The 26,823-nt window shown below is 39.0% G+C and overlaps 1 protein-coding gene across 1 annotated transcript in view; it reads left to right on the top strand.

Moving 5' to 3' along the window:
• The window catches only part of wnt10a (wingless-type MMTV integration site family, member 10a), a 42,568-nt gene extending 15,961 nt beyond the window's left edge, over positions 1-26,607 (top strand). Inside the window, exon 4 of the mRNA XM_028806476.2 lies at positions 25,700-26,607. Coding sequence (XP_028662309.1) covers positions 25,700-26,167 — 468 coding nt within the window. The 3' untranslated portion in view covers positions 26,168-26,607. The remainder of the gene's footprint in view (positions 1-25,699) is intronic.
• Positions 26,608-26,823: the final 216 nt, after the last annotated feature.

Genomic DNA, 26,823 nt, shown 5'->3' with positions numbered 1-26,823 from the left:
AGAAAATACTTTTGGATTGAGAGAAGTGTGTTCCTGCTACGCATGTGTTTGGGGCAAGCTTTAGTGAATTCATGCTTACTGTCTGCTAGTGTTTGCAAGAAATTTTACTCTTGTGGTATTTAATTTTGTGAATTTTATGTCACAGTGGCACAGTGGTTAGCAATGCTGCCTCAAAACTCAGGTCACATGTTTGGGTCCAGCATGGTTGGCAGACACTTCCTTAGCCTTCTGAGACACTTAAAGAACACTGCACCATTATAATCCAAACATTGACTTAAATGTATTTTGCTGAGTTGATGAGTTGAATGAGCTGCCCAAACATTTACATTTTAAATAGTTTTTTGAATAATTAGTTTTTGATGAATCTGATCCAAAACTAAGATAACCGGGACATGCATATGGAGGAGGATGACACACACTGCCACGTAACCTCCACATCACCTGACCAACAACCAGTGAACAACGTGACTGCTGGAGCCCCCTAGTCTTGATTAAAAATACTGAGAAAAATAAGAGTTTAGGTAGAAAATGTATTAGAATAGCAAACTCCACTGCTATATGCCTGACTTCTAATTAGCTCAGCCACCACTAAACAGTGCAGTATCTCATAAGATTCAACACCTCATTTCGATTCATAATTTAAACCTTCTGACAGTTAAAAAGATTATATTTGAAAAAAAAATGGAATCAGACTTATAAGAAGTATGCATTTATTCATTAGATATATGTCACTGCTGCTGTCAGAGTCATTTATGTTACAGTGATACAAGTATTAACCTGTACTAGCTAAGCACTTACCGACTCTGATCTTTTGCAGCAAGGTAGACTCATCAGTTTCAGTTTTTCTGTGGCACTTTCAATTTAAAATTCCTTCCTTAATTTGTTCCCATAAAAATGTTAGTTGTGTCTATTAAATAACACTGCAAATGTGGCAGACATACAGTTTTGTTTGTTTGTTTCACTGGGAGAAAAGATGACACATGGAAACAATTACTTCAGATGTGTAAATGATCTCAAAACCTTGAGGCGTTCTTTTAGTCCATCTCCACCCTAGTACTGCCATCCCACCTCTATCCGTATCTATCAATTCATTCAGTTTATAGGGTAACAGGGACCACTGCTGATTCTAGAAGCATTGGGTCTAAGTCAGGAATCTTCAGTAGGAGTTACACCAGTCAACTTATTTTTATGCTGAGTATACCATTATACATAAGAAGACATTCCAAAATGATGTTCTGGGCAGAGTACAGTCCAGTACTCAGGCATTTACATAATTCATTAATTCGATAAAATAATTATTTACATAGTTCTAAAAATCAATATTTCACTCTATTAAATAATGATTCATTTACTCCATAAGCTGGCCAATCCATTGACCTATTTTCTGATTCTACTTTTCGTCCTGTTCAGGATTTCTGAGAGCCAGTGATGATCCACATGTACAAGCATTACGTTTACTTATTTGGCCGACACCTTTATCCAAGGCGACTTACAACATTTATGATACAGTTGGTTACATTTGTTTTGGTTTTCCAATTGGAGCACAAGCTGGTCAAGTGACTTGCTCACACAGGGTCAGTAGGGGGATTTGAACCCATAACCTCAGGGTTTGAAATCCAAAGCTTTAACTGCTATGCCACACTGCCTGGTGCAGCACACACATGATGGCCACTTTTGTTATCAGGTTCATTAGATGAGAAGCGATGGTCCAAAGTCTACAGAATCTGCTCCAGTTTGGAATTAAAATAAGGATCAGGTGCTGAGAGGCAGTGTGCAGTTTCACCTTGTTCTACTTTTAAGCTTTCAAAGTAAGCACTATCATAAAATTCTTTGTTTAGTCATTAACATTAAAAGTAGAATTATTTCTTTACATCACAAATCAAGTATAGTATATGGAGGATACATAGCATTCTATTTATATGTCTTGCTTCTCTACCGTGGTCATTGAGAGCTGGTACCTGCCATGATAGCATTGGGTGGAAAAGCCGGCCTATCCCATGGTACACACACTTGCACAGGCATCCTCACTTATACACGTTGTGATGGATGGCCGGCTAAATATTCCGGCCCTCACCCCCAGGCCGCCAGGTGGAGCTCTCCCGACAGCATGGAGGTCCCCCAAATTCCAGCAGGGCCTCATGGACCTTGTAGTTTGTATGCACAGCCCTGCTGGATACCATGGGGGCCACCGGGAGTCGCTGTAGGGAGGCTGACAGACTGTTATGTGCCCTATAACCTGGAAGTACGTCCTGGTCACATGAACAGGAGAAACGACGTGCTTCTAGGTTGAAGAGAAGGGCTTTCACTCTGACCCGGAAGTAATGAGGACTTGTGGATGATTGGACAGGAACCACTTCCGGGTCATGGGGTATAAAAGGACGCTGGGAAAGCCCAGACACTGAGCTGAGCTGGGAGGTAGGGTGGCGAAGTGTCTGGGAGAGGAGGAGTGATTATAGTATTTGGATTATTGAATATTGTATGTACAGTGTGGAGTGGAGGGTGCTTAGGGCACATTATTGTCATAAAATAAAGAAGTCTTGGACTTTTACCTGGTGTCTGGCGTGGTACTTGAGGGTGCAAGAGGTCGATAACAGCCTCTACTGCTACAACATCAAACTCAGAGATGGCAACAAACCAGTCAAATCAGAGCAGCCGAGCAAAACATTGGCTGTGTGTGTAAACTCACAACAAAGAGAGGGGCCAAGTGTGAATTAAAGCATTAAGTCAAGAGGACTCCAATACACCACATACACCATGTATGTGCGAAGTACAAATAAACAGCAAACATTTAGGAACTCATTTACATTCATTGTCATTCTGACCATAAACGTGTGTTTCATAAGCAAGGAATCCTAGCAGACACCCCATAACCCCCCCCCCCCCCCCCCCACCCGCCCTGCCACACTTGTGTTTTACCAGCATGTCTTGCATTCTGAGGTATGAAAGTCTAAAATCCTTTTTCAAGTCAAAACAGGTACAGCTGAACTAATAATTGTAAGCTCCAGGCACCTCAACAAATCTTCCCTCTTGCTGACTTTTGTCAGTTATGTCATACAATTATCTTTCTGTGTCAAAAATAAATGATTTCATTTTCAGTAGGCCCATAACTTTGCCTCCATGGTTGTTATACTTTTCTTTCAATTCCAAAAGGTACTTTCATATGTCATAAAATCTAACTTTAGCCGGCTGCAGAGTAATAACTAACTGTATGCAAATGCAAGCTTTTTAATTTATTTTTTAAAAGAGGTAATTTTTTTACTGATTGAATAAGCATAATAGCTTAATAAATATTAAATATTAGTCATCCCTAATGGCATAGGGTGGAGTGGTGGCTCTGAGGCTAGGGATCGGAAGGTTGCCGGTTCCAATCCCGTAAATGCCAAAAAGGACTCTGATCTGTTGGGCCCTTGAGCAAGGCCCTTAACCTGCAATTGCTCCGTCCTGGGTATGACGTTAATCTGCATTCATCCCTGCATGTAGGCCCTCCAACCTGCAGGGAAAAACTTGGGAGTGGGTGGCAGAATTGGCACTCCAGACACCATAAAAAACCTCACACTGTTTCATTCCCTCTGAACTAGTGTGGTGCTGAGGTGTCACCCATTGCATGGCTGCACTCGGGTTTTAATCTGGGATCCTGAGTTGGTCAGCGTGTGCTCCTAACCTCTAATGGCGTGACAAACTGATAGCCCCACCAATGACAAGCGGCTTTGAAACCCCAGCTACTCCATGGAGAGAGACATAATTCAGTATTTTCTCAATCTATATATATAAAAGCCAAGTACCATTGACTCACTCATCACGAAATCTCCCGGACCATGAGGACTTGGGACTTGAAATTTGGAATGTAGGTTACCCTTGGCCCATAGGTGCTCGCTAAGAAATGGTTTAAAAAATTTCATGGTCCAAGCAAGTTCTGTCTGTATGTCTGTCCACTTTTCACGGGAGAATTACTTAAAGGATTTAGATCTAGTTGTTTTCTATAAGTTGCTTGAACTTTCTGGTTGATTTTGTGACTACTCTCGTCACGCTATGTACCAGACTTCGCTTGCGGTACTGATATATTTATGCAAATCCAAGAGAGTGGCTGTGGGCCGAGAGCAAGGGGGGCTTCCTCATTCAATCGCCAGCCTCAGCCTCTCGCCATGTGTTGGAGTGCTCCTTGCCTCCACTTAGCTAGCGATACCTGTTTGTTCAACAGACATTATCATCTACAGATTGTTAAAGAGTAAGGTTTGACGTTTTTTGAGAGAGAGATCAGAGCTCCATGTGTTTTAGAGGGTAGCTGCTGATTGCCAGAGATATCACGGCCACGTGCTTTTCTCCCCACGCGGGGAACGCTCTCCAGTCAGAGCAGAACACGATCAGATATAGTGCCAACGTCTATTGATTTTTAAAGTTTGTCCTGTTTAATTACTATGTGGGTGCAGTGCTGCCAGAATTACCTCCAGCCCTGCAACCCAAACTAAAATAAGTGATCTTGATAATGAATGAATGTATGGCTTCCAGTAATAAGCATTTCAAAATGTTTTAGAAGTTAAACAAATATTATCTGTTGCCAGCATGCACACCCAAAGTCCCCTTATTTCACATTTGTAACATCTGCAAGCAGACAGGATTTGAGAGTGAGTAAAGAGAATAATGAAAACACAAAAAAGGGTAAAAAACTGGGAGATCAAAATTGTAGTATAAACATAAAAAACAAGAACAAGAAGTAGATAACCCCCCCCCCCCCAAAAAAAAAAAAAGAAAAAGAAGGGGTATATTAGTATGAAAGAGTATGAAAGAGCGATTTGGAGGACCTTTTAACTTGTCGCATCGAGTCACGACTGCAGTGGACATGCCCCTAACAAATAAACATGCTTACCCTAACAATGACAGCAAAAGAGAAATCCCAAAATGGCAGACAAAACGATTCAGAAAATTAGAAACAATAAAAAGAAAGGAAAATCTCCACTAAAAGAGGTCAGAATCAAACACAGAAAACAGAATCGATACAGAAACGCTTACAAAAATTCAGAAAAGGAACCAATCCTTACAATATTGTTATTATTGAGATGAAAAGCTAAGAGTACAACACTAACCCATTTTCATGTGTGTATTTTGAGTTATTTTATTTATTTATTTATTTATTTTATTATGGAGCTGTCGTTGTTTTTTTAACAATTTTGGTTTATTTTGACGAAGTTCGTTTTTATTTTTGTTTTATCCAATTCTTTGCTTACACAACAAGACAAGATGCATAATGTGACCATGATGGTGGCATCACTAGACCTAACGGTATAAATCTGGCAGTGTTTTTCCCTTTGGTAAGCTAAATAACAAAATCTTTAGCAGCAGTTTCCTGAATAAGTAATCCTTTTTTGTCTCTGAATCAAATTTCCATTTTGCCCTCATGTTTTGGTTGCTTTATTGTCTTTTCTTAACTCTGACCCAGAATTTTCTTTGGACCATGATTCATATTAGATAGATAGATAGATAGATAGATAGATAGATAGATAGATAGATAGATAGATAGATAGATAGATAGATAGATAGATAGATAGATAGATAGATAGATAGATAGCACTATATAATAGATAGATAGATAGATAGATAGATAGATAGATAGATAGATAGATAGATAGATAGATAGATAGATAGATAGATAGATAGATAGATAGCACTATATAATAGATAGATAGATAGATAGATAGATAGATAGATAGATAGATAGATAGATAGATAGATAGATAGATAGATAGATAGATAGATAGATAGATACTTTATTAATCCCAATGGGAAATTCACATTTTCCAGCAGCAGCATACTGATACAATAAATAATATTAAATTAAAGAATGATAATAATGCAGGTGAAAAAAAGACAATAACTTTGTATAATGTTAAATGTTAACGTTTACCCCCCCCCCCCCCCCCCCCCCGGGTGGAATTGAAGAGTTGCATAGTGTGGGGGAGGAACGATCTCCTCAATCTGTCAGTGGAGCAGGACAGTGACAGCAGTCTGTCGCTGAAGCTGCTCTTCTGTCTGGAGATGATACTATTTAGTGGATGCAGTGGATTCTCCATAATTGATAGGAGCCTGATGAGCGCCCTTCGCTCTGCCACAGATGTTAAACTGTCCAGCTCCATGCCAACAATAGAGCCTGCCTTCCTCACCAGTTTGTCCAGGCGTAAGGCGTCTTTCCTCTTAATGCTGCCTCCCCAGCACACCACCGCGTAGAAGAGGGCGCTCGCCACAACTGTCTGATAGAACATCTGCAGCATCTTATTGTAGATGTTGAAGGACGCCAGCCTTCTAAGGAAGTACAGTAATCCCTCCTCCATCGCGGGGGTTGCATTCCAGAGCTACCCGCGAAATATGAAAATCCGCGAAGTAGAAACCATATGTTTATATGGTTATTTTTATATTGTCATGCTTGGGTCACAGATTTGCGCAGAAACACAGGAGGTTGTAGAGAGACAGGAACGTTATTCAAACACTGCAAACAAACATTTGTCTCTTTTTCAAAAGTTTAAACTGTGCTCCATGACAAGACAGAGATGACAGTTCTGTCTCACAATTAAAAGAATGCAAACATATCTTCCTCTTCAAAGGAGTGCGCATCAGGAGCACAGACTGTCAGAAAGACAGAGGAAAGCAAACAAATCAATAGGGCTGTTTGGCTTTTAAGTATGCGAAGCACCGCGGCACAAAGCTGTTGAAGGCGGCAGCTCACACCCCCTCCGTCAGGAGCAGGGAGAGAGAGAGAGAGAGAGAGAGAGAGAGAGAGAGAGAGACAGACAGAGAAAAACAAACAGTCAAAAATGAATATGTGCCCTTCGAGCTTTTAAGTATGCGAAGCACCGTGCAGCATGTCGCTTCAGGAAGCAGCTGCACAGAAGATAGCAACGTGAAGATAATCTTTCAGCATTTTTAGACGAGCGTCCGTATCGTCTAGGTGTGCGAACATCCCCCCTGCTCAATCCCCCTACGTCAGGATCAGAGAAAGTCAGCGCAAGAGAGAGAGAGAAAAGTAAGTTGGGTAGCTTCTCAGCCATCTGCCAATAGTGTCCCTTGTATGAAATCAACTGGGCAAACCAACTGAGGAAGCATGTACCAGAAATTAAAAGACCCATTGTCCTCAGAAATCCGCGAACCAGCAAAAAATCCGCGATATATATTTAAATATACTTACATATAAAATCCGCGATAGAGTGAAGCCGCGAAAGGCGAAGCGCGATATAGCGAGGGATCACTGTATAGTCGGCACTGTCCTTTCTTGCACAGCGCATCAGTATTGGCAGTCCAGTCTAATTTATCATCCAGCTGCACTCCCAGATATTTATAGGTCTGCACCATCTGCACACAGTCACCTCTGATGATCACAGGGTCCATGAGGGGTCTGGGCCTCCTAAAATCCACCACCAGCTCCTTGGCTTTGCTGCTGTTCAGTTGTAGGTGGTTTGAGTTGCACCATTTAACAAAGTCATTGATTAGGTCCCTGTACTCATCCTCCAGCCCATTCCTGATGCAGCCCACGATAGCAGTGTCATCAGCGAACTTTTGCACATGGCAGGACTCCGAGTTGTATTGGAAGTCTGATGTATATAGGCTGAACAGGACCAGAGAAAGTACAGTCCCCTGCAGCACTCCTGTGACCACAATGTCAGACGTGCAGTTCCCAAGACGCACATACTGAGGTCTGTCTTTAAGATAGTCCACGATCCATGCCACTATGTATGAATCTAATCCAATCTCTGTCTATTATGCATTGCCATCTCCTTGTTGTTCTTGGTGGTTTCTACTTGAATGTCTGTTCTTAACCCTAAACCTTAGAGCTCAGGGTGGTAATAGCTTTTCATTCCAACCAATGGTTCAGTTAGTTGCCAATACATTTAGTTAATTGATTTAGTCTTTTAACATGGTGGCTTGTTTCATCCCTCTATCTACAAATTGGTAATGTAATTTTCACTTTTTTTTAATACTCAGACGTTTTACAGGAAAGCATTCGCTGCTCAGTCTCTTCCTCTTTGCTTATTTGTTTTTTAAAGCTTCTGAGTCCAATGCTTTCTCTTTTTAACCAGGATCTAATCGAAAATAACAAGTTCATCAATACCAGTCATGATATCATAGTGCCATCTACACCCGTGTCTCCATCTTAATCAAATTAGAAACAGAAAACAGAGATATATTGTTGAAGAATATAATGGGTACTACTGCACATACTGGGATACACAATATCTTATTGAAGCATAAAATACCTACCAGATCAGGAACAAGCCATCTCATTAAACAATATGTTCTACTGAGTAGAAAAAGTATCCATTAGTTAAGGTAGGCCCTCAGGACTAAAAATAAAAACAACTATAGGAGATGATAAAATGGAAAGGTGCACTTAGCTTATTACTCACAATCTTCAGACACCAATAATTGTGAGGTGTAAGATCGAGCCTCTTCTAAGATATGCTCTTGATATCAAACATAGATGAAGACTTATTACTGGTAATAACAGGAGTGGACAGCCATAGTCCTCAGAAAGTCAAAAGCTTGCTTTACCAAGAGATACTGTGTGTGCCTCGTGTGGGCCTTGCCCATCCCCAAGTCTCTGGTTTTCCATTACCTAGAGATGATAATTATTCTACCATAACCTCAAGCCTATTTATGTGTTGACTGTGTGTGATTATCAATAATTGAGTTTCTGACAAATAGAAGACCTGATTAAACTAATCTTAGTATTTATTTTTTTGTACACTTTTGATTGTTGTCTTGCATTTTTGGAGTTTTGTTAGTTTTTGGCTTTGACTTTGCTGTGCCTTCATGTTTATGGTCTTTATTTTTCTTTAGAACTTTTTCCCTGATGTTGAAAATGTTTTCACATCATCCGTGATGTCTGTTTTTATTATGACTTTTATTATTTCCTCCTTATCTACATTCTTTAATTGTCTGACTCATGCCATTGAGTCTGTTTCTAAAGGGTCATCTCTGTCTTCCTTGTGCTGGTCATTTCATTCCTTTTCTGTCCATTCTGTAGTGTAGAACAAACCATCTAATGTAAAGTACATAGACAGAGCTTAAAGGTGGCTAAGATCAAACGTGACTATTATAGCACTGTAAATGCATTCTTTGCTGTTTTTCCAGTTTTTTTTACATTGGCAGGTTCCTAATCTTTAAATGGGGTGAAATCTCATGTAATTGTAAGTGCAGATATTTTGGGAGTATTATCATGAAAACATACATTAAACATTATCTTTGCCATGATGCATAAATAATATTTATGTATACAGACATAGCGAAAAGCAAAATGACACCTTTTACTGGCTAACTAGAAAGATTAAAATATGCAAGCTTTCGAAGCAACTCAGGCCCCTTCTTCAGGCAAGATCTTTCCTGAGTTGCCTTCAAAGCTTGCATATTGTAATCTTTCTAGTTAGCCAATAAAAGGTGCAATTTTGCTTAACTTCTAATTACATCCATAATGGCTAACACGGTACAACACCCTATTACTATATACAAACATATAACTATCTAAGCAATGTGGAATCAAGCTATGGTTTGTGAAGAGTCAGAGGAGTTGAATGCAAGACAGCAACCAAACTATGAACATTACCCCAGTCCATCACTCACTTACTTATACCAGGCAACATACAGTTATCACTAAACTAACATGCACGTGTTTTCGGAAAGGGGAGGAAAGTCAGAGTATATGGGAAAAATACACACAGCTTGCTTACTCCACCCAGACTATGACCAGGCTGAAATTTGAACCCAGCATCCTATCTATCTATCTATCTATCTATCTATCTATCTATCTATCTATCTATCTATCTATCTATCTATCTACAATGGCTCCAGTCAAAGGGTCAGATCTTGGGATCTGCTAGTTCTTGAAGGTGGTGTGTTGGAAGCAGGAAAATGAGCAGGTTTAGGGATCTGCGTGACTTTGTCAAGGGCCAAATTGTGATGGCTAGATGACTGGGTCATTGCATTTCCAACATGTCAGATTTTGTGGGGTGTCCCTGGTATACAGTGGCTAGTATCTTCCAAAAGTGGTCCTAGGAAGAACAACAAGTGAACCCAAGACTTATTGTATGTGTGAGGGGAGTGAAGGCTAGCCTGTCTGGTCCAAACCGACAGAAGAGTTACTGTAGCAATTAATACTGGCCATGTGAGATACAGTAGGTGTCATTACAAAAAGTGTATTGCAGCTTGCTGCTTGTAGGGCTGCATAGCCGCAGTTCGGTCAGAGTGCCCAGGTTGACCCATACGATGGGCACATAAACTTTAGAACTGGACCAATGGAGCAATAGATGAAGGCGGCCTGGTCTGATGAATCACATTTTCTTATAGATCACGTGGACAGCTGGGATTGTGTGCATCATTTACCTGGGGAAGAGATGGCAGCAGGATGTTCTATGGTAAGATGTCAAACAGGTGGAGGCAGAGTGATGATCCGGGAAATGTCCTGCTGAGAAACCTTGGGTTCTGGCATTTATGTGGATGTCACTTTGACACGTACCACCTACCTAAAGGTTGTTGCAGACCACGTGTACTCCTTCATGGCAACAATATTCCCTGATGGCAGTGGCTAATGTACCCTGCCACACTGCCAAAATTATTCAACAATGTTTTGAGGAACATGACAAAAAGTTCAAGGTGTTGACATGGCCTCCAAATTATCCAAATCTCAATCTGATCAAGCATCTGTGGGATATAAGACTGATGCATGGAGGCCCCACCTCACAACTTACAGGATTTAAAGGATCTGTTGCTAACATCTTGGCAGGCAGGCAGTGTGGTGCAGTGGTTAAGTCTTTCGAATTCAAACACTGATGTTGTGGGTTCAAATCTCACAATTGACATTGTGTGACCCTGAGCAAATCACTTCACCCACCTGTGCTCCAATTGGGAAAAGAAATGTAACCAATTGTATCTCAAACGTAAGTCACTTTGGATAAAGATGTCAGCCAAATAAGTAAATGTAGGTACCACAGAACAGGTCTTGTAGAGTCCACGCCTCAATGGGCCAGAGCTGCCTTGGCAGCACAAGGAACACTGACACAATATTAGGCAAGTGGTTTTAATGTTGTGGCTGACTGATATATGTATATTGTGACAGATAGGGGCCGCTGTCGTCCCCTTGAACCCTCAGACGAGATGACAGACACCAGATAAAAGTGCAATTATTATTTTTATTATAATAATACAGTGCACAAAGCACCCTCCACTCCACAATACTCAATAATTAAACAATACAATAAACAATAATCCTCCACTCCCAGACGCATTGCCACCCTTCCTCCCGACTCAGCTCGCCCGTCTGGGATCTCTCACAGTCCTTTATAATCCTTGACCCGGAAGTGCTTCTGATCCCTCAGTCCATGTGACTTCCCAGTACTTCCGGGTCAGGTGAAAACTCTTCTTCTTCATCCCGGAAGTACGTCATTTCCTCTGTCACTGTGACTAAGACGTACTTCCGGGTTATAGGGAAAATAGCAGTCCCTGCTCCTTCCTGTAGCGTCCCCTGGAGGCCCCCATGGTGTCCAGCAGGGCTGTGATGTAAAACTCCACTGTCCATGATGCCCTGCTGGAACTCGGGGCATCTCTATGTTGCAGGAAGGGCTCCACCTGGTGGCCTGGGGGTATTGGCCGGGATGAACGGTCGGCTATGTCCCACAATATATAAAAATATATGAGGGGGTACCCAAAAATAACTGGAATCTGTACCTGGCGCTCAATTTAGACTTAGTTGCGAATTTTGCCACTAGGTGTAGCATACTTACAGTATTCTGTGCCAGTCTGCCAAATGGTGTTGCTCTGTATTGTTTATATGCCATTCCATGTTGTTTTTTTCTTGGTGCTTATTAAACGTGTCCTGTGATTTTTGTGATAGGTGATCATAAAGAACAGTGTGCCTGTGTTAAATGTTGTTTTCTCTTAGGGAAAACAGCTGCTGAAACTGTAGTGATGCTTTAAACTGCTTTTAAAGAGGAAGCTTTAAGTAAAACACAGGTCTACAAGATTTTCATGTTTCAAATGAGGGGAAATGTCACTTGAAGATCAACCAACATCTGGCCGACCTTCCACAATTAAGAATGAGGAAAACCTTGAAAAAGGTCGCAATGTAATTTATGAAGATAGTTGTCGGACTATTGAAGAGATTTCTGAATTGACTTGTGTGTCTTGAAATTCTTTCCATCTTCCCTGCTCACCTGATCTTGCTCTGTGCAACTTTTTCTTATTCCTGCATATGAAAAATGAACTCAAAGGAAAGCGTTTTTGTACCATGGAGGAAGTCAAAGAAAAATCGCTGCAGGCATTGGACAATGTTCCTCTTCAGCAGTTCTAAAAATGTTTCCACCAGTGTGAAAACTGTTGGGACAAGTGCATTTATTCACATGGAGAGTACTTTGAAGTAGACTAAAGTTTCAGTACGTAAAAATTATTAAAACAATTTTTTTTTCAATTCCAGTTATTTTTAAATATATATATATGAGACAAAGCCAAATGTCTGGGATGCCTTATTTAATTCCAATCAGAAAACTGTAACGAAAAACACACTTGTAAGCGTTTTTAATGAGGGGCAATTTCCGTGAATAAGTGCTCTCTCAGAGTCACACTTTCTCTCCTTTGCTCTCTCTTCTAGCAATCACTGTTGTTGTTAAGGTCCAAAATGAAGCACCACCTTCTGGGTGTGTCTCTCTTTTATATCATAGGAACCAGGAGGGGCGGGGCTTCCTTTCCTGTCATGCCCTCAAGGGGCAGGTCTCAAGGCTGTGACACAAGACTGTTAGTGACAGCACCCATCCCCGGGTGGTACCACATACTTTAAGTGAGCCTGGAGGGCAACCCTCTGGTGCACATGTGTGGCAACATACAGAAACTGTATGCTCGTGGAATGTGAACTGCAGATTACTAAATTAAGAATAGAGAATAATGAAAGTCACTTTGGCATACTTTGTCATGGGTTATCATGCTGTCAGTGAGCATAGCTGATGTGATCTGTTCAACTGTGTTAATGAAGAATTAATTAATTACTTTAAAGGTATTCTGTGATACCTTAAAACAGGAGGCTAGTGTTAAAAACTTAAGCATCAAGGTACTCTACAAAACACTGAAAAAATACATTTGCAGTAGCACAGAAGCAGAAAATAAATGTTTTACTAAGATAATGGTCAAGCTGTACACCACTTTTTTGGCAATTAATTCTCTGCATTTCCCATTGAAAACTATTTTGCTCGCTATTTGTTAAAGTTGTGCACTATGTCCAGTATGCATCAGATTTCAATATTTCTTTTTGTTTTCTAGTTTAGAGAAAATTATATATTTTTTTTTAATTTTCCGCTCACAACTCGTGTAATCTACTCTGGCCGTTCAAGTATACCAGCATGCAGCTTGTTAACGACAGTCTCCTTGTTGTTAAATATAATAAATCCCCAAAGCAAGACACCCAGTGAGGGCAATGCTGTATCCAAAGATCTGGAGTGTTTATTGCATGCTGAGGCGCATAATGTATAAGTGATGGCTTAGGTAATATGAAACTATCAGTATCTTATCAAACAATGTTTATTTTATATGGCACATCTGAAATATGACACAACCAAATATCAAAACAAAAGACAGAAAACGGTGACTCCCGATTTACAGACATCCATATGTTTGCTAATTGGAGGGCAGGCAGGTTAAATGGTTTACTTAGGGTCAGAATGTGAGCCAGTGTGGGATATTAACCTCTGACCTGAGGATTTCAGGTCCATCTCCTTGCCTGGCTTGGGTGTACAGTAAAGTACAAAAGCAAAGAGTGACAAACGTAAAGTGCAAACACATAAACGGTGAACTGGTCCAAATTACAAACTGGTGATTCATTTAAGTAACAGCATACATACATTTGATATGCTTTCTTCTTCTGTATTTTATACTCTACTATTTTAAACCAGCTAAGGGGGGCTGGGCAATACTCGGCAAAATGCAATGAAATTTAAGGCTCACTCTAAGATACAGTACATTTCCAAAGCAGTTACCCTGGAATAGATTATCTGGATGACTGTACGGTTGTTTCTAATTCCAGCATTACGATTCTTTTCACATACTTATAAATAGCATACACACTCTCAAAGTATCACATAATTAAGGATAATTAAGGCACTGTTTATATTATAAAAGATAGGCCCCTTTAAAATGACCATTAAGTCACAGAGCCTCTGCACTGTGCTGTGGCGTCATGCCACAGTCTCTAAAAACTTTCTTATAAACATAGTGTTCCCTAACCGCTTTAACCGCTAGCGGGCATCTGGGAACTTAAACAAAACAGCGATCGAGTGCATGGGGTTCAATTAACTAAACTGTAATCAAACAGCTCCCAGTGTTCCATAATGCTTCTCTGCTATAACATGAAGAACTTTCTTTTTCAGTTTATCAAATATGAAACTACAGCAACAGAAGACTCCTGGTCCACTCCCTTTAGATCCTCAAATGTAAACATCATGATCATCAGCTGTGTTTACTTGTTGCATCTGGAACACGAATATGTCTGTGGCTACATTGAAAGTGCAAGTGTCTTTTCGTTTAGTCCAAACAGTTCATTCACACCACTGTCATCAATGACTACCTCATAACCACATTCTAGAAATGTGTAAATGTGTTTCACTTCACTTCTGTTGATACCTTTGCTGATTTTGTCTCAAAACAGATGTGTCATCCATTTTGACTTTCTCAAACACAAAACAAAGCCATACTTTGCTAGCTTTTACTCAACCAGACTCCATATGCCATATGAGTATTTTTCCTCACCTTCAAACACCTCCTCTTTTCTTCAATTGCCTTTGCTAGATCAGTGTTCTTACCAGAACACCCCCTTGTGCCCCCAGAATTCTTTTGTTCAATCACCCTCTGACATTTTTTCAATAAGATTTTTTTTTCATTTGTTTCCACCCACTATTCATTACTTGTTGAATATTTACCTGCTCTTTCTGCCAATGTCTAAATTTCTCAAACTTCCCGGCACTAGCTTCCAAACCCTCAGCATTGACACATAATATTTCTGACTTCTCCTCATGGCTCAGACTGAAAAATTCCTTACCAATAAGCAATACAGGCCACTCCTTAAGAAGCGCCTTTACAGTCTCTTAGGTTGTTGACACATTAAAGTGAAATTAAGAAATGTAAGGATATGAGATGTACAGTACCTAACGTGCTTAGACTAGAGAGATCAGAAATTGGTCTTGGAGTTATACCAAAACATTTTATGGAGCACGTGTCACACATTGTATAGGCTACTTAACAAATATCTCCTACTCAACCAAATTACACTTTCTTTCCAAATCCATCAACATCACATAAACCAAAACTTTGTAGAACCCATGTTTATTTAAGAAAACAGAAGAATAAATTAGTGTAAATTATAGCAGCAGGTATTGCAGTAGTTACAGCTGCCTGGTTATTGTCTTGGTCACACTGGGCATGACGTTTGGCCATGCTGAATTCTACAGGCACTCACAGAGTCTGCTAGATCTGACATGTGTGCTATGGTGACTCTGATAGATAGATAGATAGACAGATAGATAGATAGATAGATAGATAGATAGATAGATAGATAGATAGATAGATAGATAGATAGATAGATAGATAGATAGATAGATAGATAGATAGATAGATAGATAGATAGATACTTTATTGATTAACCTGTATGTGCAGCTATTTGTTCTTGGATTACCTGTCATTCTATGCGCGGTTGTTTCCAGCACCCTGTCCTGGCAGGATACTGTATGCTCCAGCTCTCAGGACACTGAAAAAGAACAGACTAGCATAACACCATTAGAGATCACTGTCATAAGAACATAAGCGTGTGAGGCTGGATAAAGACCTTCTATCAACTCACAAACCATAGTCAATGGAACAGTCAAATCATTTCAGTTGAAATAATGGAGACTAAGAGGTGACCTGAATAAGTGTTTTCAATTATCAATAGAGTTAGTAGGGTGCATGCCACCCATTACCTTAAAGTGAGTTTTTTAGCTATAAAATAGAGCAGGATTATTAAGACACTCATTTTGCACAAATGTTAGAGAAGATTTCTTCATGTAGAGTATCATTGATACATGGAATAAGTTGTCACGTAGTGTAGTAGTTAGTAGGCCCTCGGGGTCCTTCAAATCTTGACAATAGTTTTGAAAAAGTTAAGGGTGTAGAGACTGGTGAGCTACTGTGTATTAAGCTAAATTGCCTCTTCGTGTCAAAACGTTTCTTAGATTCTTATAATCCTTAAGAAGGGACATATAAAAAGGGAGAAAATGTCAATTTCATATAACTGACAACTTACATAATTAACGGATAAAAGATAAGTACCATTTATTGCTTAGTAAAAATGCTTTACACTTCACATGACAACAATGTACAGTGCAAGATGAAAATAACTGTTTTAGTCATTTTTATTTTTTTCAAAAACAACCAAGGAAAGAAAGTTTTGTTCAAACTCGGATGTAATGTTTTGTCTACAGAGTGATGTCAACAGTAAATCTAATGATGAGAGTTGGAGCTGTGTCTAGTCATGCACAGTCATTGGTGACCAAGGAGTATAGTGGTACAGCGGTGGGCTCAGCCCTTACTACTCAAATGTGTGCCATTGTTAATGAACTGCCAGTTAAATGCCCAGAATCCCAGTGCAAAAGGGTGGCACTAAATGCCTAGCTGAGGAGATTTGTGGCCAATGTTTATTAAATGCTGAGCTGTTGTCATAGCAGTTTTTTAATATTGTCAGAGTTACATGAAGTACAAGGGATATGATATGGCATGCTCTGAAGGTGAGCTGAAGTATCTGGAATATCCCATTTAATCTGTTAGCAGTTCAGGCCTCTCCAAGGATTTCATCACAGTGGGATGTAGTCATTGAGCACTCAAGTATTGGTTTCTTTGCCTGAGGGGTGATTGTTGTCTTTCTGAAGTGGGTGGGGACCACATATTACAGACGTCATTAAAAACACTGGCTAACTGGTCACTACAAGCTTTTCAAACCTGAAATTTTGTTGGGTTCTTATTACTTATAAATGGATGGTTTAATAATTCTCCTTACAACTTCATCATCAACAGACAAGGATGAGGTCTGATGGTTCAGACAGCCATATGTAGGGCATTTTATAATCATGATCAAAGTAGAGAGAAGAAATGTAAATGGACTGGACTGGGCTTCAGTTTCTCTTATATATAAATGTCTACACTAGGAAGTGTGTGTGTCTGTTTGTCCGGCCTGGAAGTTTGAAGCTACAGCTCAAAGAAATTGACTCTGTTGCCAAAGTGAAACCATTGGCAAAAGACAAACCAGTTTAGCTGCTAATGCACAACCGATGCGATCGATTGATTGAAGTGCCAGAATCCATGGTTTCTAGGAGCCTGTGCTTGTTACAGCACGGTTTACACAGCTAGTAATCTATAAGTATCTGTCAACCCTGCCATAGTTTATGTGCATCACAGCTGCTACTATACGTAGTTGGCGCTTCTACTAATAGCGATGGTTATCTACGCTAATTTCTTTCCTGGCCTCATAACAGTGTTTAATATATGTTTCCATACTGCCATCCTAAAATGCATTGCTGTGAATGTTCACTAAATTTCAGTGTATTTGGGGATACAAGGCTTCTCATTAGGAAATGCGAGAAATTTAATACATACTTTATTTGGAAAACTGAATGGATTTATATAAGGGTGACATTGTTGAGCAGTGCTTATTGCTTGTACTTCACTGCTTCTGGGATTTATCTATCTATCTATCTATCTATCTATCTATCTATCTATCTATCCATCCATCCATCCATCCATCCATCCATCCATCCATCCATCCATCCATCCATCCCTCCCTCCCTCCCTCCCTCCCTCAGGTTATGAGTTTGGGGGTTATCTTTGATAGTACTCTGTCTTTTGAATCCCATGTCTATAATGTTACACGGTCATCGTTTTTTCATCAGTGTAGCCTTGCATACCTGCGACCCTCCCTCACACTTAAAGCACCGCCATCCTTACTCATGCATTGGTCACTCCCCACATTGATTATTGTAATTCTCATCTCTTTGGTCTCCCACATAAGCTTCTCCATAAACTCCAGCTTGTTCAGAATTTAACTGCCTGTATTATAACTCAGACCTCTTCCGTGCAACACATTACCCCAATTCTTAAACAGCTTCATTGGCTTCCTGTAAAATTTCGCATTGATTTTAAAATTCACTTCACAGCCTTGCTCCACTATACCTCTCTGACCTCATACATGTTTATATACCTTTGGTCCTCTACTTCTGGTCTTCTCATCACCCCCCCCCCCCCACTCCCCCCCCCGCACGCCTGATCAAGATGGGTTCCAGGATATTTAGTCATAGTGCTCCTCGTCTCCAGAACTCACTACCACAAAACATTCGGGACACAGATTACTTACCTATTTTCAGATCTCGTCTTAAGACTTATCTATTTAGATTAGCTTACACTACATGACCTTAGGCTGTACTCTTATTGCTATATTTTCAGTTGCATAGATAAAGATATATGTTTATGTGAACATGTATGTTTTTGTTGGTTGTATGATTTTATTATCTGTACGGTGTCCTTGGGTGTTTAGAAAGGTACCCTGAAATAAAATGTATTATTATTATTATGGACTGTGCACATTTACTTGCTGTCTGTATGTATTTTCCATCTCTGAGTTCTCTGATTTTTTTTTCTCCTAAAGACATTTAAATTAGATTAACTGCCAACTCTAAATTGGCCTGATAAGAGTGATTGTGGCTTGTTATAAACTGTTGCCCCATTCAGAGTTTATTACTGTCTTACACATGATGCTGCCATGATAGGCTCTGCTTTCTCAAGAACCTGAAGAGTTTTAGAAGGGTATGAAAATGGACGGATCGATACAGATCACAAATGTTTTATGACATATAAAATAAATATCTGTTTAAACCGGGGTCTCCAACACGTCACTCATGAGATACCAGCAGCTTGCAACCCTTTTCCAAGTAGCTCGCCAAAGGGTTAATAAATTCTACTAAGTTGAAAACTTGATTAGTCGAATTAGGGGTGGGCAATCTTTCTAAAAAATCATATCATGATCTACAATCTGAATTGCAATCTATCTTTTCAATGTGGCATACACTTAAGAGAATATCTGGACTCAAACTCATCAAGACCTAAGTGACACTTTATTTTAAATATCAAACAAAAGTTGAATTCAATTGTTCTCTCGTTCGCTAGCTAAGAGAAATCAAAGTTCAGAACATGTACTAACAGATGAACATTTAAATGACTCCATAAGAGTGAACCTAAGTGGCTCCACTCCACCATACACCTCTCTTGCTGACTCCATGCAGTGCCAGTCATCTGACTAACTAAAAAACACATCACACATGCAACTGGGCCTGTGAATACTCTTGTAACAAAATGACAAATGAATAAGTCATATCTGTGTATTTGTATTTGCATTGCTTTGTTTTGACAGCATTCGTGTTTTAATTCAATAGTGTGAGATACATTAGAAAATGCATACAGACATACAAAATGTACTTGCAGGTGAACTAAATATTTTTTGTGATGTTTTAATGCAAAATGTGAGTTGTGGACACCAACATTTTGTAAATGTTCAGTTAAAACAAGATTATTCAGTTTGTTTCAGTGTAAATAACCTATGAGAATAGACGTTAGAAAACATGAGTAGCTCTCGGCCATTTTCATTTTGTAAAAGTAGCTCTCAGGGGAAAAAAGGTTGGATACCCCTGGTTTAAACCGTGCAACCTTTTTGTCAAAAGGAGTTAAATCATACTCTTTAATAAAAAAAAAAAAAATCTTAGTCTTAATCCATCTGGTGTAGGTGACTTCTTTACCTTGATCTTAATAGATTAAACAGCTTTGAAAATGGACAAATACACGAAAAGAAAATAAATAAACTTCAATAAATTATGAATTGAAAACGTCTCTAAAGAAAAAAAAGACATTTGAAAGGTACATAAAAGACAATTGAGACGTACATATTAAGAAGTTAAACAAAATATAGAAAACCATTAAAGTTTTTATATTTTTCATTAGTATGTCTGTAGTAGTAGAGTCTTGTACTGTGTTAGCCATTATGGATGCAATGAGAAGTCAAGCAAAATGACACCTTTTATTGGCTAACTGAACCGATTACAAAATGCAAGCTTTTGAGGCAACTCAGGCCCCTTCTTCAGGCAGTTTTTAATTCAACCATACCTGATTACAAACTGTCCGAAGAAGGGGCTTCAGTTGCTTGACTTCTCGTTGATATGTGAAACAAATTCCGAAGTGGATGGATAGAATGGAAGTGGATGTGCTGTTTGGTGTTCAACAGAGTATTGAAGCATAGAAAAATAAAACACCACTGACAAACAAGTTGGAAGCTTTTCAAATCATTTAGTTTACTTCTGAGAATGAACTTAAAGTTCAGAGTACCTTACCATTTTACTGTGACGTTCCTGGACTCCTAAACCTGGTTATTTTTAACCATGAAAATATTAACACTGTTCAGCTCTAAACATCTTGATTAGTCCTTTCCTTGAACATGTTGATGTTTATGTATATAACAAGAGTAGGAATACTTGTTTTATGTTAACAAAACTGCAGTTGCATTATGTGCTTTTGGCAGTCTTAAATCTGAGCATCTGGCTTGCAGCACATTTCGATCGCCCTGAAAGTCAGCATCTGTGTGAAAACCGTAGCCGTCAAGGTCGTGATCACTGTAAAGGAGCACTTTAAGGCTGCTGCCTCATGTATTTAAAGGGTACTTCCCCACTTAATAAGGGTGGATAAACTGTGATCTGTCAGTAGTTTGGGAGGCCCTCTTTCCCACTGGAAATAAGATCTGGAGTGTTTATTGTAGGTGCTGACAGATAGCAGTAATGTACACAGTACTGGAGTTTTTCGAGAAATGTAGGAAATTTTGAGAATTTGTTGAAGCATGTCAGAAACAAAAATAAACAGGCAAAATTGATAATTCATATTTTTTGACTTCAAGGTGTAGAATAATTCATGTACTTAATTTGTCAAAGGAGGAATGTGCAAATAAGACTAATGAAACATAGCATAAGTTTAACAGTTAATTTCAGGAAACAGCACCTTGCTGAAAATTAGTTAAACTCAACAAGACTTCTTTCCTGAGATTTACTTATACAACTGATTGTTTGTATAAGAAACATAACATTAAAAGAAAATTAATATAAAGCATTCTGCCATGTAAATCAAGGGATGAATCAAGGTCTTCTTTAGAAATTGTATTAGAATTTTCTTCTTTGAACAAGAAATATCACTTACCCTTTTCCTTTTAGGAGGACAATATCTTGCAAAAGATGTAAAAAAAAAGTGTATGTTCTTGCATTTAAAGTATTTTATTGGTTTTGCATACAGCTTACTATGAAACAGCCAGCCATCTATCTTCTGGCCCAGACAGGCATCCTTTCTATGAAATATAATGTAGAAAATGGAGATTATTTAAAAGACCTTTACACAATTAAATAATAGATAGATAGATAGATAGATAGATAGATAGATAGATAGATAGATAGATAGATAGATAGATAGATAGATAGATAGATAGATAGATAGATACTTTATCTATCTATCTATTATTTAATTGTGTAAAGGTAATCATTATCACTAAAAATAAAATTAAGAAACAAACCACAATCAGAAGCAAGACCTATAAATAATGTAGAGTCAGTATTCAACATTTGCACATTTAACCTTCGCGACTTTTGTATTTTCCCACTAGCAACCTCACACATTTGCAAGGTTCATGGCTATGCACAATAGAGAAAAAAATGAGAGGACAATGTGCCCAGGGTTTTGCGTATCATATTAGATGCTTCACCGGTCTTGTTCACCATACCATAGAGCAAAGAGCTCCCCATTCTTTAGTGCCATATTTTCATTGTTTTGTTTAAAATATTAAGTTTTGTGTTGCAATTATGCTTCCACAGCTTCAGGCTCTAAGCTCAAGCATTCAAAGTTAGCGATGCTACTTAGTGAGAAAATAAAGGTGTTAGATAAACTTCATGCCGGAATGTCAGCTGTTACTGTTGGCCGTGAGTTTGACGTTAACAAATCGACCAGCTGGCTAGAGACTTCGAGATCGCAGCCTCAATGTTAAACATCATCTCACATCGGCAATGCTGCACATAACGGCAGTATCTTTAAGGATCTTAAGTGGCACACGAAGCAGATGTCACTGAGGGATTATTTCAAGCCGGTGAGTCTCATGGCAGTCTTGGCATCTTCCGCCAGTAGTTTTTTTTTGTTTTTTTTATTAAGCTGTTGGCACTGAAGGTCCCCATAATTTCAAGTGGTCTGTGTCTGTCAGGCTTTTAAATACATAAGGGGTTTGTTGTTCTTTAGGGTTCTTGCTGAAATTTTGTTTATCTCTATATATTTGTTAACAACGCCAGTATTTGGGCCATGTATTGTATTGTCATAATTTGCTATTTTTGTTTGATTAACTTTCTATAGTGTGATACTGGTTTTGATTATTGGTGATCTCTGTAGCACTTTGAATTAATTGTATTTATGTACTATTGATTGTTACATGAATACACTTTTATTATTTGCGTAATCCTATCTAATTCTTGTATTTCATCCCCAAAAAGTCAGTAGGGTGACCCTAAACATACTGTAGACATCCATCTTTTTTCCTAAATCTCAGTCACTAGCAATCAAATTAGTTTAATAATATGACCCAGGGTTTGAAGAGGACTGAGCCAGGCTGATGCTGTCTTGCTTCAGGATGTGGTTTAATCATTGGAGTTTGAACTTATTGTAACCCAACTGACTCATGTCAAAAATCTCCACTTCGCTGGTAAATACATACTAATGCCTATATCTTTACGTTATGGCGGACATGTAGGATGTATTTATTTTTGCACAAGTGACTTTTGTTGCTTGTAGACCTAAAGTTTTAATATAGGGTTTTACTCAAACTCTATCCAGTACTTGGTGGTGAAATAAAATCTTTTTCTATTTCTTCTCCTCCTTCGTTTTTCCTTTTTGGTTTTGATATTGAATATTTATTCTCTTGTACTGTGCCTTCAGTGACTTGTATCACTGGCTGCTAGATAACAAGTTTTTGTTGCAACACTTGCTAGCTTGTTGTGGAACTGCTTTTGACTTATATACTGATCTCTTTAGGAACCTCGATTTCTGAAGCCCTAATGTTTCATTAGATCAATGTGTTTGACCACTTTCTTATAAAAAACATTTTCTTAAATTACTTTTAATGTTGGATCCATGTTGAAACCTCAGCCTCTATGACAATGTTTCTGCTCTGTTTTGTAACCTATTGCTATAAAAATTCACTCTTGACTCTTCACTTCACTCAGTATGTGCGTCTTGGGAACTGCACGTCTGACATTGTGGTCAGCAACACAGGAGCGCCACAGGGGACTGTACTTTCTCCGGTCCTGTTCAGCCTATATACATCGGACTTCCAATACAACTCGGAGTCCTGCCATGTGCAAAAGTTCGCTGATGACACTGCTATCATGGGCTGCATCAGGAATGGGCTGGAGGAGGAGTATAGGGACCTAATCAATGACTTTGTTAAATGGTGCGACTCAAACCACCTACACCTGAACACCAGCAAAACCAAAGAGCTGGTGGTGGATTTTAGGAGGCCCAGACCCCTCATAGACCCAGTGATCATCAAAGGTGACTGTGTGCAGATGGTGCAGACCTATAAATATCTGGGAGTGCAGCTGGATGATAAATTAGACTGGACTGCCAATACTGATGTGCTGTGTAAGAAAGGACAGAGACGGTTATACTACCTTAGAAGGTTGGCGTCCTTCAATATCTGCAATAAGATGCTGCAGATGTTCTATCAGACAGTTGTGGCGAGCGCCCTCTTCTACGCAGTGGTGTGCTGGGGAGGCAGCATTAAGAGGAAAGACGCCTCACGCCTGGACAAACTGGTGAGGAAGGCAGGCTCTATTGTTGGCATGGAGCTGGACAGTTTAACATCTGTGGCAGAGTGAAGGGCGCTCAGCAGGCTCCTATCAATTATGGAGAATCCACTGCATCCACTTAATAGTATCATCTCCAGACAGAAGAGCAGCTTCAGCGACAGACTGCTGTCACTGTCCTGCTCCACTGACAGATTGAGGAGATCGTTCCTCCCCCAAACTATGCGACTCTTTAATTCCATCTGGGGGGGGGGGGGGTAAACCTTAACATTTAACATTATACATAGTTATTGTCTGTTTTTCACCTGCATTATTATCATTCTTTAATTTAATATTATTTATTGTATCAGTATGCTGCTGCTGAAGAATGTGAATTTCCCATTGGGATTAATAAAGTAGCTATCTATCTATCTATCTATCTATCTATCTATCTATCTATCTATCTATCTATCTATCTATCTATCTATCTATCTATCTATCTATCTATCTATCTATCTATCTATCTATCTATCTATCTATCTATCTATCTGTCTGTCTTCAGTAAAGTCTGGCTGACCGTTCATTGAGGTCCAAGCAGTTTCACCATCTAATTGGTTAAAGCAATAGCATCAGGTCAGTTTCCCTGGCAGAAGAATTCATATAAGTTGAGTCTTACAAGAAGACTACTTAACATATTAGCTGCTCATAGCAAGAAGAGTAAACATTGATGTGTAACTAACTAAATGATTATATTTTTAAATGTAATGAGAATCAGGGTGTATAAATGCTAGAAGCTGATTAATCTTCTAGGCTGCTGAATACAAAAGGCAGCACAGAAAAGGGCTACGGCTAATACTATATAGTTTAATTTTTAGCATTTCTTGTATTGATTAGTGTAAAACTTCACAGCACTTGTTTAATACACATACAGTATCTATAATTTGGGGAAGGAAACTGGAGTAACTGAACAAAATCCCACTGGCCAGGTCATGAATCTACCTACAGTTCATACTCTATTCACTTTCCAACATACCATCCAAGATCTGAAATATACTTGAGTTAATTAAGAAAATGAAGTCCTCTGAAATGTTCAGAAATTACTAGGTTTGGCAGACAGATAAAGCCAACAGTTTTGTGATCATAAACCATAAATAGTGGATTACAGAATTTCTGTAAAAAAATGGTCTTTAATCAGAGAAGTATGGTATCTAGTATGTCTTCTAAGCTGGGTGCTCCTATTAAGTAAAGAACAATGAATAGCAGATGGTTGAGCAGGGTTGATCTTCATCTATGCATTGTATACCGTGATAACTTTGCCCTGTTGGAAACATATGAGACCCACCAGATGGAAGCCAGACCATGAACCTGGTAGGGCAGTGTTATCCTAATTGCCAGAAGAGGTTAGGAGTTTAGTATATACCATGCTTGACATCACTGGACTTGTGAGTACAGGTCAATAAAAGCTTATGGTAGTATGAGGCAGATGAAACTATACTATATGGTAGAACAAATAACCAAAAAGAGAAAATTACTAAAAAATAAGATGTTGATACAATGAAGCAGGTACAATGCTCAGGGTGCATCCCGGATGATAAGAAGTAAGATGGCTAAAATATGAGATCTCATAGGTTTATACAAAAAGTTAAAGCTTTATGCAAATTCATTTATGCAAACTTTTTGCATTTTAATAAAGAATCTTGTTTTTTATAATATGGATACCTTTCATCTTATTCTGAACAACATTATCTCCCAATTTATTATAAACATTTAGCAGTATATGTTACTTTTGTCTTGTTTTTTCTTGTTTACAGGCAGTAATGGATAATATGAAGAGGAAGTGCAAATGCCATGGGACGTCAGGAAGCTGTCAACTGAAAACCTGCTGGCAGGTGACTCCAGAATTCAGAGCTGTAGGTTCGATGCTCAAGGACAGGTTTCACATCGCCACTTTAATCAAGGCCCATAATCGCAACACTGGCCAAGTGGAACATGCCCATCCACCACACCGGAGGCGAGCTAACCACAATGAGCTCATCTACTTCGAGAAGTCACCCGATTTCTGTGAGCGGGAACCTGGGTCTGATTCAGCAGGCACACAAGGAAGGATCTGTAACAAAACAAGTCCTGGCATGGATAACTGTGAAAGTCTGTGTTGTGGAAGAGGACACAATATCCTGCAGCAGACCAGGAGCGAAAGATGTAACTGCAAATTCCACTGGTGTTGTTACGTAGTTTGTGATGAATGCCGAATAACGGAGTGGGTCAGTGTATGTAAATAAACTTGGTTTACGTGTACACATACAGTATTTGAATGAATAAGACTTGGAAAGAGAATTCATTTAACACCCTGGACAAACAATCTCCATGGTATCTGAAAACTGTGCGCAGCCTGGAATTCAGTATTGTGTACGCAAAGTGAACACTGCACAAGTTAAATCACTCGGACTGATTTTTAAATCAGCACTGCTTTTATTTCAAAAGTCATATTTAAGTTAAATAATTTGAAGACATAATTATATTAAAGACTTTACAGTAAGCAATATTTAAAGGAAATGGACTGTGCTTTTATGCAGTTTGTGCTTTTAGAATCTACAGTTTTTGACACAGTAAATGTACAAATGGGGAAAACAAACCACTCTGACCCTGTATAAGCCATATTAAAGTCTTGTTTTACAAATGAAATCCACATAAATTAATACAAGAAAAAAACAACACAAAAGTGCACTGCCACAAGGATTTACTTTCTATTATAATGTGGACTATGGATGCTCACACTGAATGATAATATAAAGCTATTCACTTGTTGTTTTTGCTCATTTTCTGGAAAACCAATGGACTTACTGACTGCTTGCTTGTCCAGTATGAGTGTGTTTGTGAGTGCGTGGGTGGGAGTCTGTGTGTGCAAGTGTGTGTGTGTATGTGTCTATGTGTGTGT

The sequence above is a fragment of the Erpetoichthys calabaricus genome, chromosome 8 (genome assembly GCF_900747795.2).
Source record: "Erpetoichthys calabaricus chromosome 8, fErpCal1.3, whole genome shotgun sequence".
Classification (NCBI taxonomy): Eukaryota; Metazoa; Chordata; class Cladistia; order Polypteriformes; family Polypteridae; genus Erpetoichthys; species Erpetoichthys calabaricus.
Note: the sequence above shows the minus strand (reverse complement) of the source record. Positions and strands in the feature narration are given on the sequence as shown.